The following is a 22,615-nucleotide window of genomic DNA, read 5'->3' on the forward strand; positions in this document are numbered from 1 at the left end:
AGCCACTATTTAGATCAAATTATAATTTGAAATCAATTATATATAGAAACACAATAGAAAACATTTAAAATATAAAATTTAGAAATCTAAAATGGTTACATTAATTAGCTGTTTTTAAAAAAAACCAAATTCTCTAAAATATTTAAAATTTCTGTTGTAAAAGTACTTTCTAAAAGATGAAAATCAAAGGCATTTAGGGACTGAACGCATAGAGTGTTGTTAATATGGCCTTATGCTGTTAATCATTATCTTGGGAAAATTATACTGCGTTTCATACACTAATACTATGACATTTTTATTAACTCATAATCCCTTTGCTAACAGTGGTGCATTAAGCAAGTAATAATTAAGAGGGCAGCGAATATTAAAAATGCCTACTTTTAATCCTTCAGTCATCTTAAAGGGATACAGCGTCTTCTAGCACTAGCGCTTCTTTAAGGACAAACAATTAAACTTAATATTATATCTCCAGCAGAAACCGATAATATATACTTTACCAAGGAGGCTTAAATAATAATTACTGGTATGCATTATACCATCCTTTACATCTGCTAAGGGAATTGCTTATTTTAAATTACAATAAATGTGTCTACCCTGGCAATTTAAAGTTTGTGGTTCTTACAAATGGGGTTCAAAATGGGCCTGAGTAAGCCTCTGTCTTCTGGTTTGTGACTGATGCTCATGCTGTTCTATCCTGTTGCAGGAAACATTCCATTTGGTGTTCACTCCACTGGGTCTTAGGCACAGCAAATGGAATAGCACAAACAATAAGCGCATCAGAAGTGGTCTTAATGATGAGGGATGGTGGAATGGGAGTTGCTCAACTTCCTTAACAGAGAGGGTGAAAATGAGCTTTATAGAATACTGCTACCTAAGTTATCCTGTAACCTGTCAGAGGTAAGAAGGAGCGAGCCACTGAAAAAAATCTTACAGAAATTGAAAGAATGAGAAAAAGGAGATTCTCCCTCCCTTATAAAGGTCAATACATATGGAAGAGTGGAGCCCCCAAGAGAGAGAAGACAGAAATGTTAACACAAGCTGATATTAAGAGGAGAATAACAGTGAAGTGAGAACCTCATAGCAGAAGAAGATAGAAGATATGCTTCATGAGAATATAACTATGTGGCATGACAAAAACTATTAAGAAAGAAGCCCAAGTTCATTCAATGCAACTGTTGTTACACTACAGATTTGTCCTCAGCTTTATACTTTTACTTCTGAAGTTATGATGAGCCTTCAAAAGAATTCTATTGCATGTTGAGGATCAACAGTGACTCAAATGGATTTCCTCAATATGCTATATTATTTGTTTTAGTGACAGATGCAAACATATATGCAGTGTAACCAAATATAATTGGTTTCATTCACTTTAGAATTTTTTCTTTACTAGTTTTTTTTAATGGAGTAAATAAATGTCTATGTCTGCCATTAATGAACAGTGTCTAGTTAAAGAGGCTAGTCAATTAGAATCAGAATACAGGCATGCCTAATCATGACTGCTATAGGTTACGGAAAGAAAATCACGTCTACTATACAGTCAATGTTCTGTACTCATTATCCAAGAAGTTCCAAGTGCATAATACCAGTTAACAACATTCAACTTTGCAGAGATAATGATAGGTATTGTGGGGATGGGGTGTTTTCTCTCATACAAACAAGACTAAATTTTTGCTTTTGCAGAATAGGTAATAAACTTTAGTGTGCCTATTTCTAGGAAAGCAGTGCACATCCTGTAACTTTGGCACTGCGGTAATTCTGATGTTATTCATGGACATATATACAATTTAAAGATTTGTAAAGCAACAGAAAAATCCAGTAAGAAGAAAATCCATTCTGTATCACATGCAGTAACTTGCCTTACACTTATTAATCCTTCTTTGGGATGCAGGGATGCAACCCCATTGCTCAGAATGTCTCTAACTCAGTGTCAGAAGCTGAGACTGGACAACAGGGGATGGGATCACTTGATAAATTGTCCTATTCTGTTCATTCCCTCTGAAGCATCTGTCGGAAGACAGGATACTGGGCTAGACAGACCATTGGTCTGACTCAGTAAGGTCATTCTTACGTTCTTTATCTAAGATCACGTTACTGATCACTAAACTGAGTTATCTCCACTGCATAATTGATAGTTATTCCAGAACTATGTCAGTCAAAATAAGTAAAAATCTAAAAATGGACTAGAAATAAATTGTACATTCCTAGTTCCAAACAGGAACTGTAGTACCATATCAGAGACAGACTTCAAAATAGTTCTCAATGTAACACTGTTTTCATTTTAAACTAATGAAATGATTTCTTGTAAGACTTGTAACCACTTGCTGAATACAGACATTTTACTTCAAGGTCAATTGCAATTTTTTGCTCTCATGGAAGGTGAATCACTTAAGCTTGACACTCAGTACATATTTAAACACATCTGTAGCTGCCTAATAAAACTAGTTCCATGTATTGAAAAACTGTATAGGTGATATGGTTTGCTGTAATCCTACTAAACAAAAAGGAGTTTAAAGGCACTCTTTACTGCTCTTTACAATGCTGTAACCAGTATAAGATGTTAGTTTATAAGACTGGGCACAGTACGTACTCAGCCTTCACCACTGACTACAGACAGGGAACACTAAGTTCGTGTTAGCACTCTCCTGTATGACTTTGCCAGACCACCAGTTTGGCTCATAATTAAGGAATTTAAGTAAATATCCTGCCTAGACTGCAATCTGTTTAATGAAGCCTTGTCAATAAGAATTGCAGCTGCTGTCTGGGGTCCACACAAGGCAGCTCTTGAAGATCTGAAAGGTGTGTGCATGTGGGGGGGGGGGACAATGTGGATGGATAGCTCAGAGAAGCTTAAGGTAACCATTTTACTCATGAAAGAGGCATAATCCTAGTCCTTTAAATATGGAAAACAGCCTGCTCTTGAAAACAACAAAAATCCCATTTTAACATTACTAAAACGTACAATAAGGATTATGCTAGTAATGTGCCAGCAAAAGTCTGCTTACATTTTAAAAACGAAATGAAACTGATATACATAAACTTTAATCTAGCAGACACCGGTATAACAAGATCCAATGTTTGGAAACTGAAGCTAGATAAATTCAGTCTAGAAATAAGGAACACATTCTTATCAGTGAGGGTAATTAAGTATTGGAGTAATTTACCAGGTTTGTGATAGATTCTTTATAGCTGGTAATTTTTTAAATCAAGATTGGATGCTTTCCTCAAATATGTTATAGTTCAAACAACAAAATATAGTTCAAGTGTTATAGTTCAAACAGGAATTAATTCAGGGAAGTCCCATGGCCTGTGTTATACAGGAGGTCAGAATAGATGATCACAGTGGTTCCCTTCGGGCTGTATGATCTATAAATTTCTCAGGTGTTCGTTAGCTTTACTATACACATTATTATCTTGTTCATATGATACTAAAACAGAGCCTTTGTAATACTCTTAACATATCAATATTATATCTATCTTGTACTAATCAAAGGAACTCTTCCTATACTAGTGTTTTCCTTTTATGAGAAAGTCCTTCTGATTAAAACAAACAAATGGAGCAATATTTTTCTATCTGTAGTCAAATCTGGCATGCTGATACATAAAATGTTCTTAAGCTGCATAAAGCTATTTATTTTGAGCTTATTCCAACTGAAATAAAAATTAAACTTTTAATGATAGAAAGTCCATCTTATGCAGAAGAAAGCAAAGTTGATACGGGAAAGCTTGTCAATCAGAGAGAACCAGCCATCTCTAGGGTAGAACAAGCCACCCACAGCCTATCAGCTAACTGTACACATAATAATCCGCAGGTTCCAAAGCAGACGGGGGGGAGAGATGAGAAGGGGGATGGATGGGCTGCATCTGCCTTCTCTCCAATATCCTGCTGTCTTTAGAGGTACAGAGAATGGATCGTACCTTCTCCATGACAGTTCTGCTATTTTTCTTTAAAAGGGAGGCCACCAAAAGGTCATCATCTTGCTGTCTCCAAAGTGGGAAGTGAATTGTCAAACTGTCTGCCCCAATCGTGTCACCTTTGGAAAGGGAGCATATACCATTGGCCTCTCCCCAAAAACACCTGGTGCATATGCCATATCATGTAGACTGTAACAATGGTTACCTAAGATATTCATGTTGGCTTTATTTAGCAAAATAAATAAAAGCAAATTAAAACCAGTACAGTTAGTCATACTGTATGTGCTGAAATAATGTTATGGATTAGAAGGGAAAAAGGGACCATGAGAAAACATGTTTAATTATTATTAAGTAAAATACATTATAATACAAAATTTTTAAAAACCATCAAATCTTAGTATATTCAGAATGAAACCTGCTATTCTGTCCTTAATTCTTCCCATTATGTTCAGATATTGTAGCTAATAATATCACCCACTATTCTGCAGCCCACGATACCAGGTGACTATGTAGATATAAGCTACAATGAGATGCATTAGTAAGAGAATTGTAACCTTAATTCTGAACATCCTATTTTTATGATTTTCTGTTATATCAAAACTTTAAAAGCTTCTAAATCCTGTTTCTGTATATAATTTCCATTAGTTTAGCATACAACTGGTTTTGTAATGACTGTACACAAATTAAGGGGGAGGGGCTGTCATAAACAGATGGTTAAGGGTTAATGTCTCTTATCTGTAAAGGGCTAAGAAACTCAGTAAACCTGGCTGACACCTGACCAGAGGACCAATAAGGGGACAAGATACTTTCAAATCTTGGTGGAGGGAAGTCTTTGTTTGTGCTTTTTGTTTGGTTCGTTGTTCGCTCTCAGGACTGAGAGGGACGGAACATCATTCCAGGCTTTCCCTATCTTTCTGAATCAGTCTTTCAGGTTTCAGAATTGTAGGTAATAGCCAGGCAAGGTGGATTAGTCTTATGATTGTTTTCTTAACTTGTAAATGTGTCTTTTTGCTGGGAGGATTTTTACCTCTGTTTGCTGTAACTTTGAATCTAAGGCTGGGGGGGGGGTCCCTCTAGTCTATATGAATCTGAGCACCCTCTAAAGCATTTTCCATCCTGATTTTACAGAGATAACTTTTACTTTTTTTCTTTCTTTTTAAGAAACTGATTGATTTTTCCTTATTTTAAAATCCAAGGGATTAAGTCTGAACTCACCAGGGATTGGTAGGGGGAAAGGAGGGGGGATGGTTAATTCCTCCTTGTTTTAAGATCCAAGGAGTTTGGATTGGTGTGAGGCCTCTCAAGGCAACCCAGAGAGGGCAACGTCTAGGGGGAAAAGGAGGGGGATGGTTAATTTCTTCTTGTTTTAAGAGCCAAGGGGTTTGGGTCTGGGTTCCCCAGGGAAGGTTTTGGGGGAACACAAAGTGTGCCAGACACTAAATTCTGGCTGGTGGCAGCATACCAGACCTAAGCTGGTAATTAAGCTTAAAAGTGTTCATGCAGGTCCCCACTTCTTGTACTCTAAAGTTCAAAGTGGGGGAAAAAACCTTGACGGGGGGGAAGAGGCGATATTAATAAATATATAAAAATTAATTAAAGCCAACAGGCCTAAGCTTACAAATACTGTTCTAGTTTGGTTTGTATTATGGCCATGTACATGCACAATGGGCCAAAAGCTGGGACGCAACACAGAGCCTGAGTGGATAGTCTGTGAGCTAGAGATTAGAGTGGACTGGAGTGAAGGAATCCTCCCCTCTGCCAAGGAATGGCAGCAGAAACCTTCCACAGTTGCACTTGAAGACTCGGGGTTACAACAGCTACTCCTGTTGCTCTGCTTCCTTTCTGGTGAGAATGGCTGATGGATCCACCTGTAAGTCCCTGTAAGTTCTTCTCCCCCAAACGCAGAGTGGTGCACAGACAAGTTCTCCAAATTCAACCTGGCCCAGGAGTCTGGAAGCCATGGGATCACATGGCAGGGCTGCCCAGGAGCAACAGCCTCTGGGAGCCTTGGCAACTGCTGAATGAAATTGACCTTCAACATGCCACAGCAACAGTTAAACGGATATGAATGTCCATTTCATACAGCAGTTCCTGCTCCAGGGCAGCACATTTTGTTTTGGAAATACCATGAGTTGGAATTCCTAGTTTAAAATAAATTAGGAAACAAGTGGTTTTGATTGATTCAAAACCAAACCAAACTTTGAAAAGTCAAAACTTCTCTGAAACTGAAAGTCACAACTTTCAGTTAGCTGTGCTGCAAACACCTCAAATTCTGCCTAAAATTCTGCGGGACCACATCAGTTTTGCAGAGTCTTCTGAAGCCATGAACAGGATTGAGATGGCTGTGGGTTCTATCTGCTTTAAAAAAGGAAGAAGCTGATTCTTGTGATTTCCTTCCCTTTCCTTATAAGGATGAAGCTGGCAGAGCTGAGACACCATTGGACATGCTGTCATAAATGAATCGATCACCTGGATCTGTCACCACTGTATGACTCTGCTTTTGCAGAATTCTCTTTAAAAAGCTGATAGTCTGGTCATCAACAGGAACTTTTTATAAAAAAAAGTTATTTTCAGGCTACAGTAGGTTGCATTATCAACCACCTTGACAGTGGCCCTTCCAATCAGTTTTTGGACAGGAGGCTTGCAAGAGGGAATCTGAATTTTTGGGGGTGGGGGACAGGAGTAAGGATCCAATCTCTAAATCAAAGTGTGTCGAAAAATATTTTTTCGACAAATAATTTCCTTCCAATTTTGCAGACTTCTACACACAGATTTAGCCAATGTGATTTGAACTTATTTATATAATATGCCCTCAAAAATTGGATTGATAATGGAAACATCAACTGACCAACTATGTGATGTTGGAAGAAAAAGGAAAGGTGAAATAGATCTGAACAATGACGTAAATCGAAGGTAACATTTAATTGCAGTTTAAAAGTTCAAGAAAGAACAACTCCCCTTGTCTGACATATACAAAGGTATGGGGAAATCAGAATAGGAAGAGGAGTATAAGTGCATGGAAAACCTTCCTTTCACTGTGCACTGGAAAGTGGAGGTGAACATGGAATCATAGAAATGTAGAACTGGAAGGGACCTTGAGAGACTGAGGCAGGACTAAGTATACCTTAGACCATCCCTGACAGGTGTTTGTCTAACCTGTTCTTAAAAACTCTTCAGTGATGGGGTTCCACAACCTCCCTTGGAAGCCTGTTCCAGTGCTTAACTATCCTTATAGTTAGAAAAAACTTTATAGTATCTAACCTAAAATCTCCCTTGCTGCAGATCAAGTCCATTAATTCTGGTCCTATTTTCAGTGGCCATGCAGAACTTTATAACAGCCCTAAAAGACTTATCTGGTCTCATACTTTGTCGTCTTTTCTCAAGACTAATCATGCTCAGTGTTTTTTTCAAACTTTTCCTCATACGTCAGGTTTTCAAACTTTTTATCGCTCTCCTCTGGACTCTCCAGATTTGTCTACATCTTTCTTAGGGTGATGGTGGCTCTAGTCTTCCAAATGAGAAAGGAAACAAGTTTATTTTATGAGTAAGAGTAAAACATTCAAACTGGCAATTAAAGTGCTTTATTCAGGCCATTCTGGGACACCAAATACTTAAGGATCAGATATTCCATAATATTTCATGTTCAAAGCTCCTCTAAGTATATGTGGTTCCCTTTAGTTATTCTGTTATGAATTTTACTTTAAAGGCAAGGGGACATTTTTGATAATGCACATCTTAAACTTTTCATTAAACTACTAAATTTAAATTCTACCTTTTTGTGCACTCTGACATTTTTGTCTGGCATTTTCATTAATTTTGCGACGTACATAAATGTAGCTGAAATGTTAACTGATCAATACTTTGTCTCTCTCGTGTAGCACTAGAGCTCAGTTCCCGAAGGACAATGTAGCAGTACAGAAATTAAATGTGTAAAATATCAAATGTTAATGTTAAACACAGCAGCACTTACTGCATAACGACTGAAAAGGCTAAAACAATTCAAAATGGACAGATGGTAGCACAAATTATCTACAACCACATTTAAAGATTAAAGTTTGTCCTGTAAAATAATTCATTGACTCATGCTGAAGTGTGTCCTTTTACTGATAGCTCAGTTGTCCAATTATTTTTGTGCTCATTACAGTGAGAAATGACAGTACTGGAAAGAGACAGTGTACACTCCCCCCTCCCCACATTGCACCCACTGACATCCACAACACCACAAATGTCTGGTCAAGAGGCTGATGGAAATTAGGCCCAATTTAGTAGACATTTCACTGCCTACAGTAGATTACTCCAAAGAGAAACCTTGCCACTTTTGCATAGTATATGACTGTAGTAGAATTCTTATGCATAAAACATAACGTATTAATTACTGAACTTAAGAAATCTGTTGAAATAATGCTAAAGGTCTGTCTTAAATATAGAAAACCTAGGAAATTTAAAGTGAAGGCTCCTACTCTGTATTCTGCTTACTTCTTTAACATCCAGGCAAAAAGGAAGAACAAGTACAGAAAGAGATCATATATTCTAGGTCCAATACCTGGGCACAACAGGGCCATTTTAGAACTGTAACATTAATTTGACATTATTTTTGTGTTTTGCCTTTAACAGTTGGAAAAGAACAAATATTGGTAGAAGAGTGGGAGAACTTTATCAATTTCAAATCTACCAATATTTCAGATCCAAAGGCATTGTAACCAGACAAAAAATTAGTACTAACCTTCTGTAACTGCTGTTCTTCAAGTTGTGTTGCTCATGTCCATTCCATGTTAGGTGACTCACAAGCAGTACTCCAGGATGTTGGCTCAGAGTTCATGGACATAGTGACTGCAACACTGCTCTTCCGAACCTGGTCTCATCTCAAACCTGTTGAGCGATGGCATACTGGGAAGCCAAGGTACACACCAATGACCTGCGGATGTCTTGGACTGGGACTTGTGCAAGGAGTGCTGCTGAAGAGGCTTGAGCTCTTGTGGTCTAAGTGGTTAGGAGAGTCAGAGGTGTGACATTCGCCTGCTCACACCAAGTCCGAATACAGGTGGAGGAGGAGGAGGAAGAGGAGATCCTCTGAGCTGATACTGGAAGCCCTTTCATCCTTTCTGCTACTGCTACAAAGAGTTGCGTGGATTTGTGAAAGGATTTAGTCCTCTCAATATGAAAGGCAAGGGCACATCTAAGGTACAATAAGTGAAGCCACTGCTCCTCTGAGTTCTTGTGAGGCTTTGAGAAGAAGACATGCAGGAAAATAGCACTATGGAATTTTGAAACCACCTTTAGCAGGAAAGCCAGGTGGGAGCACAATTGGATCTTGTCCTTGAAGAACACAGTGTATGGCAGTTCTGACATACTGGCCTTGATTTTAGAGACCCTTCTGGCTGAGGTGACCACCACTGAAAGGCAACCTTCCAAGAGATAAGTAGCACAGGGTATGATACTAGCAGTTTGAACGGAGGACCCATTAGCCTTGACAGGACCAGGTTTAAATCCCATGGAGGGATCAGGTTTAAATCCTCACAGATCTGCAGGTCAAGCCTCTCCAGATCCTTGTGAAATCAGATCGTCATCTCATGGGAGAATATTGACCTGTCCTTCACTGGTGGGTGGAAGAATGAGATCGCTGCTGCTTTAGATGGAGCTAGTAGTCCAAGATAGCCTGGAGGGAGAAATGAACTGGAGAGAGCCCTTGCTGGAAAGCCCACATCAAGAAGCATTTTCATTTGACCAGGTAGATAGCCCTAGTGGACTGTTTCCTACTGCCTAGCAAGACCCAACGAACTTGCTTTGCAGAGGCCTACTCCTCCAGGTTCAGCCATGTAGCATCCACGCCATTAGGTGAAGGGAGGCAGCCTGCCATGGTCTTCCGAGATCAGATCCGGACAGAGTGGCACCGGAAGGAGTGCTACTTAAAGGACCAGCAGTGTGCCAAACCAGTGTTGCCGCAGCCATGCCGGGGCTATACGAATAACTCTTGCCTTGTCCCGCTTGACATTCAGGAGGATCTTGTGAACCGGAGAGATCGGGGAAAAGCATAAAGCCTCTGCAAGAAGGCATCAGAGATGGAGCCTGGACTGTGCCTGCGCAGCAAGCAAAACTGATAGCAGTTCTGGTTCTGCTTGGTCGCAAACAGTCTACGTCAGGAGACCCCCACCTTTGGAAGATGAACCTAGCTATCTCCAAGTAAAGAGACCACTCGTGGTGAGAAGAAAGGAACTGCTGAGGTAATCCATCAGTGCATTCAGGGTTCCTGGAAAATGTGACACCTCCAGGTGGATGGAGTGCTCCACATAGAATTCCCACAGAAGGATGGCCTCCTGATACAGAGCTGAGGATAAAGCATCTCTCTGTTTGTTGATATAGAACACGGCTGGGTATTGTGTGTCAGAATTTGCACCATCTTGCCTGAGACCTAGGGGAGGAACGCTTGGCAAGCTACACTCTGAGTTCCCTGACGTTTATATGCAGGGAGAGTTCTCGGGCCACAGGCTCTGAAGCAGTCAAGATGGGCGCCCCAACCTACGTCTGACTCATCTGAAACCAAGGACACTGACAGTTGAGGGGCAACAGAGGGCACCCCCATCATTACCAATCTCAGGTCTGTCCACAAGTCCGTGGAACGAAGGACCAGGGGGAGGAACAGTGAGCACAGAGACTAAGTGGTGTCTGTTTGTGGGGTAAACTGATGCCAGCCACATCTGCAGGGGCCTGAGATTCAGCCTTGCATGCTGGATCATGAAAGTACATGCAGTCATGTGCCCCAGTAGCTTGAGGCAAACTTGAGCAGTTGTAATTGGGTGTAACATGACCTTGGATATCAGGTCTGACATAGTCTGAAATTGGGCCTTCAGAAGGAAGGCTCTGTCCTGGATTGAGTCAAGCATTTCCCCACTAAATTCTATTATCTGAATTGGGACAAGAGTCAACTTTTGAGTGTTTATCAGCAGACCCAGTGCTTAGAAGGTGGCACCAGGTTTACTGCTACCCATTTGAGGAGGTCCTGATGGGCACTGAAGTTATTCTGTGGAAGCAGGCTACATGTTCCTGCTATAGCCTCATCTGGGGAGAAGGAGGCTTACACCAGAGGAGGGGCTCCTTTCTCTTCCTCAGCCTTAACAATGTCCACAGGAGCCATATCCTTTACGTCGGTACTGGAGTCAGGGTCTGGTGCCGAGCGAGAAGGAGCAGTAACTCGCTTCTTGGAAACCACTGAGTGAGAACGATGGGAGGAAGATCCAGTACTGGGAGAAACCCCAGAGGTTCCAATAAAGCCACTGTATTGGCCAGTGACCTGCTGGCCAGTGCCGGTGCAGGGACCAGCACCAAAATCCCATGGCGAATATGGTGGGAACTGGTGTTGACCCTTAGGTTATGCATAGGATTCCCCTTCAGACTCAGAAGAGGAGCCCTCTCTTGGAGACCACAGTGGAGCGATACCCACCTCTTCTTCTATGTGGTGCCAGTGGTATGGGGACTGGCGGCAGACTGAGAGGAAAGCAGGCCCTACTTGCGTCATCCTGAGTACCATGAAGGAGCTCAAAGCTCCTTGTTCCTTTCTGTTTCTCGTAATCAGAGCTGGCATTGGAGTTGGGCGGGTGGGTATCAGGAGAGCTAATAAATCCCTGGATGCTTGAAAAGGCTCCGGGGTCAATGGGATAGTCAGATTGCTGGTGCCACAGTGACTTCCAGATGTTGGGGCAGGTACTGCACTGAACTCAATGCTCTAGGTGGAGTCGACGGTGCCATCATGGGGCCGGGAGTGGAAGAGTGGCTCAGCATGGGTCTCACTGCATTGCTTTCCCCTAGCTTGTCCTTTTGGTGCACCAGCGACTACCCTCTGTTGGTGTGTACAGGGAGATTTTGGCAAGCCAGTAACGTGATTTTGGCAAACCTGTAAAGTGCCTGAAACCACAGTCTCAGCTTGACCAAGGCAGGAGGGGAGGGGGTTTTGGGTGCCACAGAAAGGGCAGCTTGACCCCGCGTCCTTCCTGATAAGAATTGTGTTGAAGTTGCTGATCCTGCTCTTCTAAAATGCATGTATGTGCCCCAGGAATGTCTATTGGGGCCTCAAGGCTGCAAACTCTGGAAAAATCCACACCTGGTTAATCAATAATCAGAAGGAACCTCTTGCTTGACCATTGAAACTGCTTACTTAACAAGTTTTCTTTAAGGGACATGTCATTCTATTACTAATGTATAAATAAGGGGAAACAGTTTGAGGTAGTTGGACACTTTTGGGACTCGTTTGGACTCTCCCTCTAGATACATCTTGTGGTCCCCACCGGCAGACGGAAGATTTGGCCACCTGAAGCCTGCTGCTGTGTCACTCGAGAGCCACACTCAGCTTTGATAATTATCAAGGGTTGGGGGTGTTTTACACACATCTGCAACAGGTTAGTAAGTGCTGGAGACTAAGTAAAGTTTAGCTTTAAGTGAAAGCACTCCTGTGCTGTCCTGTTTCTGCCAGCCATTCATCAGTCGGATGGCTGTGTCTCCCCTGATTTATTTCCTGACACCACCTCACACAGAGTAAAAGTTGCCAAGAGCTTTGGATTGAAAGAACCCTGGATAACAGGTGCACTGCTTCTGGTGTTTCTTCCTCAGCAGCAGAGATGGTGAATAGTTTCCAGAAGACCTCAGTGCCGGACGAGCACTTCATATCAATGCCGAAGTGCTTGTTGCTGAATCGGAGCAGCTCGGCTGAGGTAGGTCTGATGGTGGCTTCCATGAGGATAGACTTCAACCTGATGTCTCGATCTTTTTTAGTGTGTGTCTAAAGTCCATACAGAACTGGCACTTGTCCCTCATCTGAACACTTCTAGCGGCTAGAGTGTGTGTCGCTCATAGGCATAGGTTTGCCAGAGGAGGCATGAAGTTTGAAGCCCAGAGACCAAGGCATGCTCTCCTCTTGGGGAGAAGATGTCCCTTGACGACAGTGATATTTACACTAAATATGTAGACCAACAATAATTACAATAACAATATAGACTAAACTATGATAAACTAAGAGAATCCAAAAACCACTGGGAAGAAGTCTTGCCGAAGCAAGAAGGGTCATTCCAGCAACCATCACAGGCGGTAAGAAGGAACTGAGAGGGTGGGTGGCCAACAGCACCCCTTATACCAGCAAATGAGTATGCGGCTCTAGAGGGAGCTAGGGCTGGCCCGACAGATACCACTGAGAGAAAAATTTCTGGCATCAGTGCACTTGGCACACACACACACCTAACAAGGAATGGACTTAAGCAAGCACTTGAAGAAATTTATTTTTTTATCAGTTGCTTATACATAAATGGGATATTCAGAGGCATTGCCTTATTAATTTAAATGCTACATTTTTGAATAAGAGCTTATATTGTCTGTTCAAAATAAAGTGCTCCTCCAGTACTGTTATATTTATTGTGACATATTGAGGTGGCATGGCTAAAAAAACCAAGAGTGAGCTAAATCGCTGAACTCTCATTGAAAATAATGGTACTCAAAAGCGAAACAGAGACCTGGAAAATATTTAGTATAGGTGTTGCATGAGCCAGAATGCCTCAAGCTTGACTTTCAGATCCCGAATTTGTAAAACTGGGAGTTAGACAAAATGTATTTTTACTTACAAACAGCAAATATTATTGGATGTGGAGCATAAGCAAACAGAAAGCATCCTCTGAAAACTTTTGAATTCTCTGAAATGAGCATTATGGCTGATAAATTTTTAAGTGTTTACTATTAAACCTACTGACTTTGAAAAGTGCCCCAGTGAATACTTCAATGTGCAAAAAGCCCAGAGTGAATACCTGTAGCTTATTATAGCATTATAATATTAATTAAGAGTCTGCATGTGTTTCCATTCTAAAGTCTATTTCTCAGTGGTGTACCTTTAACTTCATAGTTAAAGTTCTGACTCCATTTCTAAATTTGTGAAAGCTAAGCTAGTCCTCTGCGAGCAAGACAGAGAGGGAGTGTTGGGGGAAGGAGGAGGAGAAGGTGGAAAGAATGGGTATTTGTGATTTTTTTTTTTTACTTTTGGTTATTCAGACAAGATGTTTCTGGATTATGATGTGAAAAATCATACCTACAGAATTTCACTTTTGTAAAATTGTTCTGAATCTTTATTTTAACCCTATCTATCAAACACAGCTTGGTCCAGAAACTCCATGTTGGGTTTTTGCTGTTGGCTTTATCGGGAAGGCTGAATGTTAATTTTAAACTTTTAATATAAAATATGGAGCTGGTAACCTGGAAAACTCTATTTTTAATCCCTGTTGTGATACTGACTTATTCTATGATCTTTGGAAGTCCTCTAAGGGCTATGGTTTGCAAAGGATTCTGAAGCTGCAAAGTGATACATATCAGGTAAGAATTATTATAAAATTGATTTCCAAAGGGAATGTTGAATTCTGGCACAACCTTAGCACAAGACAACACAATACCGCCAACTGAAATGAGTCATGCTTTCACAAGGCTGTGCAAGATTTTGCAGGGACCCAAGGAAGCTGTGAAAATCCCAGCCACCATCTTGAAATGAAAACTCCACAGCCCTGCAATCCCTTTTTGAAGTTCTTACAGATTTGGTTTAAGTAACAAATGTCTATTTTATGATAGGCAGCATTACAAATTCTTTTTGAAATTGAGGGAGAAAAAGCTTTAAATGCTTCACAAACACCCATAGGAACTTGCTCCTCAGAAAGAGATTCCAAAATAGCAGCCATAGCTGATCCCCTCATCTGCAGGACAGGACCACAACACATTTAAAGTCACAACACTAAAATTGGTACAGCTTATCAACATCTGTTCCTAAATTCAATCTAATTATGAACCAATTCTCTTCTGTGCAGAAGAAAGAGTCGGGTTGGTGAATAGAAAAGAAAGTATATTGCTATATAACCAGAAATATGTTTTTACTGTAATTTACAATAGCTAGTGTTAAAAAGTATATTTATTATGGCACTAAAATAAAAGATCTGTATTTATCTATTCTCAGCTGCTTGTTAAGATTTCTTCTGGTCATACAGAATTTGTTCTGTTAAGATTTAATGGTGACGGCAGTGCACCATGAGAAAGACTTGCAAGTGAAGTAGACTCTAGTAATGACCCACAAAGCAGGATACCACTCCACTTTCCTGTCTTCTACTGATATTAAAAGGGAGTTCCATGTCAAAAGGAGAACTGAACAAATGTGTATGGATTAATCCTAATAGCAATACAACTAGTACAAAATGCTGCAGCACGGCTCCTCTGCAACACAAGCTACTGTGAGCATATCAAACCTCTCCTCCATTCTCTACACTGGCTTTCCATAGAATTGCAAATCAAGTTCAAGGTCTTGGTCCTTATTTTCAAAGCACTCCATTTCCCGTGCCGACGGTACCTAACAGACTGTCTAAAGCACAAAGACAGTAGTCAACAACTTTGCTTTTGGAACAATGGAACTCTCAACAGTAGGAGTAAAGCTTATCTGTGCAGGAGACAGGACCTCAGAACAGAGGTGGTCTGAGATTGTGTAATGAACAACCCCAGGAACTAAGAATCATCATAAACCTGCTTTTGCTCCAAGTGCAAGACACGTTTATTTGACCTTGACATCTCTAATGTAAACCTATAGCAGCAGGCATACTTATTTAATGAATGAATGAATGAATAAAAACAACAAAAACCTGTATCAACACAAGACATTCCACTGCACACACCTCCCTTTGAGGAGAGGATGAGAGAACAACCAACACATGACAGATGTGATCATGATACTTAATGCACTACTGGAGAGGGCTCAGTTACTATGACAACAAGTAGGGTATAAGAACTTATATTTGATAGGACAGAGCATTATGGAGAAATATGCATTATCCTAATAAAGTTTTATCATTCTGGACTCTGAAACAATGAAGTACTAAAAAGAACATTTAAATTATTTTAGATAGCAGGATAAGCCAAAAACAGTCAAGGAGTTCAAAGTCAGACTGACCATTTGTGCTACAATCACACCTTGGGGCACAGCTGAAGCGCCCTCCACCTCTGGTAGAAGCTGCAACCAAGGAATAATTCACCTTCCAGTGTAGTGGTACTGCTGCTGTCCTCTGCCAGGAAATAACTTTAAATTTTAGCCATCGTATGAAAGGAGCCCTGCTAGCAGATGCTCCCTGGAAGATACATTAATCCAGTGCAGCTCCAAGATTCCACAGCCAGCTATTCCCAACTTCGTGAGTTGCAACACATGGCTCCAAGACCCTCAAAAAAGTGTGAGAGCACACACGACTATTGCTACAGCTGGTCTTCCCACCAGCAGAACCTAATCAGTGAATCTGGCCACCTATCGGTAGCTCATATACTGTAAAATGAAAACAAACAAAAAAGGCACATAAATTGTGTCCCCTTAACAAATGTTGAGTTTTAACTTTGTATTTTCCAGTTTTGACAAACCTGAGTAAGTTTCATGGGATAACTAGATGCAGAACTGTGGCCAGAATTTGATATCTGGTGATTTTTACAAATTGCAATTTAACTGGCTGATTACATTTTATCTAAATAGCTGTTATTGGTGTTTAGGGATGCTCACTTTAAAAAAAACAAATTTTAAAAGTATAATTTTTTGTTAAAAAATGAAGGAGCTGATCCCATTGTTAATGTATATTTCATATTGGTGAGGTGTACTAAAAATTCTCATGAAAGCTTTGCCACCTCACTGTTTTGATCCATTTTTATTTCAAAGAACCAAAAAGCATTAAAAACAATTTATAGACTAATTGTGCCACATTCAGCAAATTGAACAAATTGAAGTCAATAGGGCTATTTGTGAGGGTAAGATGACTAGGGTCCGGTCCACAGTTTACCAAACTGTGTTTTTGTTATATCACAAATTAGTTTTATTTAGAGAAGTGCAAATTTTAGTATACACTATGTAAGCTTTTCCTTCTTTGCACCTATGGAATTTTAAAATTAAATTGTTTTTGAAATGTAAATTTAAAAAAATGTTCCATGACTGAGACACCTGGGTACAGTAGGTCCAAATTCAGCCAGAAGTAAATGCGTACAGCCATTCTGAGGACTTGATTTTAACATGGCAACTTTGCCACTAACTTTAACTGTAGTTACACAAACACATAACTATGATTACTAAAGGTAATTAATAATTATATGAAGTGTTACAGGATGATCATACCACAAAAGCAGCCAGACTCCTTTGGGGTGAATCCCAGTCAAAGCAACTGTTAACATAATAGGCAGCATTTATAAGCACCATGACACAACGCTTCATGCGGATAAAGTTCCTTAACAGCAGCTGTGGGAAAGATGAAAATATATTTAGAAAAAACAAGACTTCAAACTATCAAGAGAGCTTACAATGTCTTCAAGCTCATTCTCATTAAAGCAAGTTAGTAAAGTTGAAAGAATATGTCAAGTTATTTAGTTAACAGATCTAGAATAATATTAGTATTTACTGAAGAATGGGAAGGGGAAGCAAATCCAGATAGTTATACAAGCCAGTTTATCACCTGTTGAACTTAATTCTAATGTTTATAATTTTGAATGACATACAAATGTTTGTGTTTCTCCCAGGCATTTCAGATATTGTGTTTTAAAAAATATAACAAACAAGAACATGAAACATAATTTGCAAAAATTAAAGCATTATTTGGTCAATGAAATTTGGGAGTTCTATTAAATATGTTGACAAAATTTTTCAAAATTGGGTACCTAAAATTAGGTTCTGCAGTCTATATTTAGACACCCATGTAAATGGCATGACTTTTCAAAAGTGCTGAGCATTCAGTAGCTCTCAATGAGTTCAATGTTTTGAAAATCTTGGCCTTTGTTTTAAAATTTGTGTTGTGGACCACTGTGCACAAACTGTGCAAAATTATAGCTCTAATCAAACAGATCACCTATATTCAGTGCATCCAATTTTTTCTCCTTTGCTTTATAATATCTTGCTATAGTTGCTTTTGCAGTCATCACGTATTTTATAGTATAGATCACTGTAATCGTAACCATAAGAGGTCTTATTCTTATCTGCACAAAACTGAGTCATAAGGAGATACAGTTTCAATTCAGGGAGAAAACTCTTTAAATTACCTAAAATGATAATGAGACCTAATTTATAAGAGCGCTGAATGTAGTAATGCATCATTTAATTTAAGTTTAGGATTAACACATTAAATTCATCTGTGGAAGTAAAATCCCACTGTTCATCAGGAAATTTAGACATTTTAAAATGCTACTGTATCTACCATTAATTCAAGATTTCCTTTTATAATTTTTGAATAGTCCTTTTCTTTTATATGATGTATTATATTATAAGCTAATATCCTAAAACTAAAAGAGGGTATTTAAAGTTTATTGCCAACTGCAAGCAAGTACAATAACCATCATTTTCTGTTATGAAAGTGGGGAGAACAGCGAATCTTGAATAAAAGGCCTTCTTGTTTGTTTGCTGTAATAATGGGAAAAAAATGCAGCTCTAGAAACTGCTTTCCTTACAATAGTGAAGAAAGACTGTATTTTGCCCTTTACAATTTCTTCAGTGAAATACAATGGACAATGCATATATAATTCATGTGGCAGATATTGCAAATCATATTAATGTTTATGAAGGCTCATTAGTACTTGAATAGACTAGGATCTGACAAAATAAAACTGTTTAAAATGTTCCCGTTTCCCACTACAGAAAACCTTCTACTCCTCACAGCCCAACCAAATACCCAATACCCCATAACTAAAATACAGTACTGTGGAAAGTAAAATATATATATCAAATATAACTTAGTACAAAAACATAAGATGTGCCTTTAAAATAATTACCACCAGAAAATATTGTAACCTTAGGAGGTAAAAATATTTGAAAAGGAAAAGGGGACACAGTTTTCCCAATCAGATGGCCCTGAAAAGTTATAGATTATTTGATTTTGGTAGTCTCATTTGAAAGTCTAATAGAGCACAACATTTCAAACCTAACTAAGAGAATGTTAACACATTCCTTACCCCCAAACAAAATGGATTTCTTTCAGATCAAGGTTAACAGCATAAATTTGTGCCAGACTTAGCTTACATCCACCTGTGCTATAACCTGATACATGTGGACACACTGATGATTTCAATTGTGTTCTCACGCACACATTTCACAGAAATTGAATTGCAATTTACAATGAACTGATATAATAGTTATATATTTGTTTTTCTCTCTTCTTGAATCTCATAATTTAGTTTTGTAAACAGATAATGGAAATGTTATTCTTTTCCCCCCACTGAAGTTTGACATGAGGTGTCCAGAAGCTTACACCTGATATTAAGTCTTTGCAAAAGGATTAGACTTTTCTTACGCTTTACCTGTTTAGACAGTCTGTTTTCCTCTTCAATGTACTTCTGTTCTTTGGGCATTAATGTTCGTATGCTGGCTTTCACCTATACATCAAAATACGTGTCAATGTTACGGGCTTACTTAATACTCACTAATAATACAGACTTCAATTTGCAATAATTATTAAGTTTCAAAGTCATAGCTGCCAAGCCCATAAAATATAAATGTATACACAGGCACAAGTTTCTGTTTCTTACATTAGCAGCAATAGCAGCAGCAGCAGCAGCACAGTAACAAAAAGAGTGGGTGTGCCAGCCAGTGGCAGAAGAGTATTCTGTAGCATACATCAAGGTTTAGAGAAAATGAGGAATGACAGAAATTCTCTACAAATCAGGAACAAAAGCTTTCATGAAACTGAACTCTTTAGCAGTACAAAAAAGCCAAAGTTAAGACTTACAGCATTAAAAATCACATCTATTTCAAGATAGATGACCCCCTTTGTTGGCCCTGTCAGCTGCTTGTTTTTCAGAACGTAGGCTTTCTGTTCACCATTTTGAATCTGCGGGAAAAGGACATGACAGCCGTCTGTCTCGCGGTCTCCACTGAATACACTTCCTCAGTAACCTTTGACCCCCAGCTGCTGAAACTGACAGAGAACCCAAAACAACTGTGGCAATTCTGACAAGTACCTGTTCATTACCAGGACCAAGTCTGTCAGGAAAAATTAACTATCATGGGATTCAACATGGCCATGAATTGAGTATGTTAAAAATTTTAGTGTTCTTATTACAGACCTTGGTTGAGAAATGACTGACAGAGCTGAGATTTTTTATGTTTTCCTTGAGCAAAAGAAATACAGAGCAATATGTCAGGTGAATGAAACTTACAGACAGCAATGGTATAGCAACTTTGCCCAGAAAGTCAGCACTCCGATCTCTATCTTCGTCATAAACTGTCACTTCAAGAACTGAGTGGATATCTTTAATATTGCTATTCAGGAAAAAAAAATACACACAGAGGAGGGGACAGGAGGGGGAGAGAAATGTCACCAATATTAATGGTTACCAAGGACAAAAACATAATAAAGTTATCAAAAAGCAAGTAATATGTATATTTTTAAAAAGTATCCAGAGCACAAAACTTAGGTAAATGAAAAGCCCTTGAATGCAGGAAAACCCCAGTTTTGGTCACTTCATAGGCAGCATGGTAGTTCTGCTATTTGCATGACCTTACGCCATTAGACGTGAGTCTAAATCTTCTACCTGGTGTGTGTACTGCAAGAGTTACAATAAAAGGCAGTGCTGAGTAGCACTAAGGGATTTACAGATACAGACAGCAGATCTGATCGCCATAAAAGACTATCCTTAAAATACTACTGTCCTTGAGATAATTTCAAATGGAAACCTCTTTGATATCTGTAGCTCTCTAAATGAAAATAAATAATAATGAACTAGCTGAGCAGATCTTTGGGCTCAGAATGAGACCTCTACTTCCAAAATTCCAGTTTAATCAAAACTATGCAATAGCCACACTAAAAAGAAATTTTGAAAGATGTATACAAAGCATATAACATTATTCAGCATTTTATAGTATTTCAGCTACTAGATATTAAATAGTCCATTACCATGCATAGCAGATGGCACTGTGTGTTGTAAAATCTTATGCGAGTTATTCAGATTTTTAGTTTGGAAAAAGAAACAAAAGTTGTCTGTTCTTTAATTCATGTTTTCTCGGTAAGCAGTTTGATCAAAGGAAAATAATTCAACTTGAGTAAAACACACACACACAGGAAATTTCTTTTTAAAGGCAAAATCAATCATCAAATTTGAGACTATCCCAAACAATTGATACAATTATACATATTACAGAAGATCCTGTGAAGATCCTCCTTGACAACTGTATGAGTTTTTCGATTTGATTTCTGAACAGTCTTTTGTCCTTTACAAAAACGTCTGATTCCTCTTTTAGAGGACACAGTCAGGCAGTGGAGGTTGATTAGTTACTGATTCTCTTAGCATTAATTACAAAAATTAATGAAGAATTTAGCACATTTTTACAGATCTATAAATGAGAACTTGTGAGGAAGCTATCGAGAAGTACAATCGTGGGATTTTTCTTTAGTTCTGTGTTCATTACCGAGGTCCCATCACAGAGGAAGGGGAGCAGCAATCTATAGATCCTGTAGCATAGGCTGTAAAGAGATGACTGACAAATTTTAAGAACAATGGGGAAATTAAATTAGAGGTTGTTTTGGGATCAAGAGCAATACTTAATATTCTCATTTATGGCTAAAGTTTCTAGTGGGCTTTACAGTGGATTGTTTGGGGATTTCAGTTTTCTGACCCATTTTCTCCTCACTGGTGCCCTGCTGCACTCAGGGAGAAACAAAGTATTCAAAAAAAAACAAAACAAAACAAGGTAACACTTCATTCTTGGAAGAAAAATTCTGCTCTGAATTTGTCAAAACTTTTTATTGTTTTCAAAACCATAGAGAAATAAACACAATGTGCACCATTTCCTCCACAAATGAATGTTTCAGATACTGCAATTTATCCAATAGAGGCACTTCACGAGTATGATATAGAATACTATTGTGACACGGTCATTTAACAAAATGAGAGAAAAAATAAGTGTGTTTTACATTTCTTCAAATAGTTAACTAATGTTTTATAATTACGTTTTATAAAGTTCATGAGCATCAACCTATTGCCTCATTTCCAAACTCTAGGCCCTAGGCCTGTGACACCAACTATCACTAAAACTAGTGGGAATTTAGAACGCATAGCACTTAACCCTTAGCACCTCATAGGAATGGGACTTCTTTCCTCACCATCAAAGTGATTTAATCTTCATTTATTTGAAAACATATTTTGTTATCCTCAACTGAATTACTTTTCAATTAATTATTTGGTTTAAAAAATAACCGTGTTCTAACTTTATCTTACCTAGCAGTAGGTAGATCTGATTTTAAAAAACTTACAATGTGAAGACTTTGTTCCATTCAGGGTTGAGATTCTTGTAGACTGTATGCGTCAGCAGTCTGTCATTGTTCAACTCAACTACACAAAATGGGTCACTTTTACCTAGAGATAGAGAGAGAGAGAGAGAGAGAGAGAGAGAGAGAATAAATACATGGAACAAAATACATGAATATTCTGCACCTAAAACTCACAGAACCGCCTCTCAACTTGGATTAAAAAAAAAAAAGCAGTGAATGTAAAGATAAATTCATATGTACTGCTCTTCTGATCACAAACTGCATGATCCTTCAAGGTGCTGAGCACAAGCTGGAGGCTTTGAAGTGTCTCAGCACCCTGCATGATCAACCGTATAGTTAGCTGAACTGATCAGATAATTATATCATCCTGACACACAGGAAATTAAGAAAGAGGCATAACGTGAAGCAAATTATTCAGCTGATAC

General features: G+C 38.9%; 1 protein-coding gene across 5 annotated transcripts in view; it reads right to left on the reverse strand.

The window, feature by feature from the left end:
* MCTP1 (multiple C2 and transmembrane domain containing 1) overlaps positions 1-22,615 on the reverse strand; it is a 543,194-nt gene that overhangs the window by 212,772 nt on the left and 307,807 nt on the right. For 4 of the 5 annotated variants that reach the window (XM_050943873.1, XM_050943875.1, XM_050943872.1 and 1 more), the window contains 5 exons: positions 22,173-22,275; positions 20,080-20,182; positions 19,650-19,751; positions 19,222-19,296; positions 17,057-17,176 (listed from right to left, as the gene is read on the reverse strand). In XM_050943873.1, coding sequence (XP_050799830.1) covers positions 17,057-17,176; positions 19,222-19,296; positions 19,650-19,751; positions 20,080-20,182; positions 22,173-22,275 — 503 coding nt within the window. Of the gene's footprint in view, positions 1-16,147; positions 16,226-17,056; positions 17,177-19,221; positions 19,297-19,649; positions 19,752-20,079; positions 20,183-22,172; positions 22,276-22,615 lie in introns of those variants that run through there. The other variant, XM_050943876.1, reaches the window with a different exon arrangement.

This window comes from Gopherus flavomarginatus, chromosome 3, assembly GCF_025201925.1.
Source record: "Gopherus flavomarginatus isolate rGopFla2 chromosome 3, rGopFla2.mat.asm, whole genome shotgun sequence".
NCBI lineage: Eukaryota > Metazoa > Chordata > Testudines > Testudinidae > Gopherus > Gopherus flavomarginatus.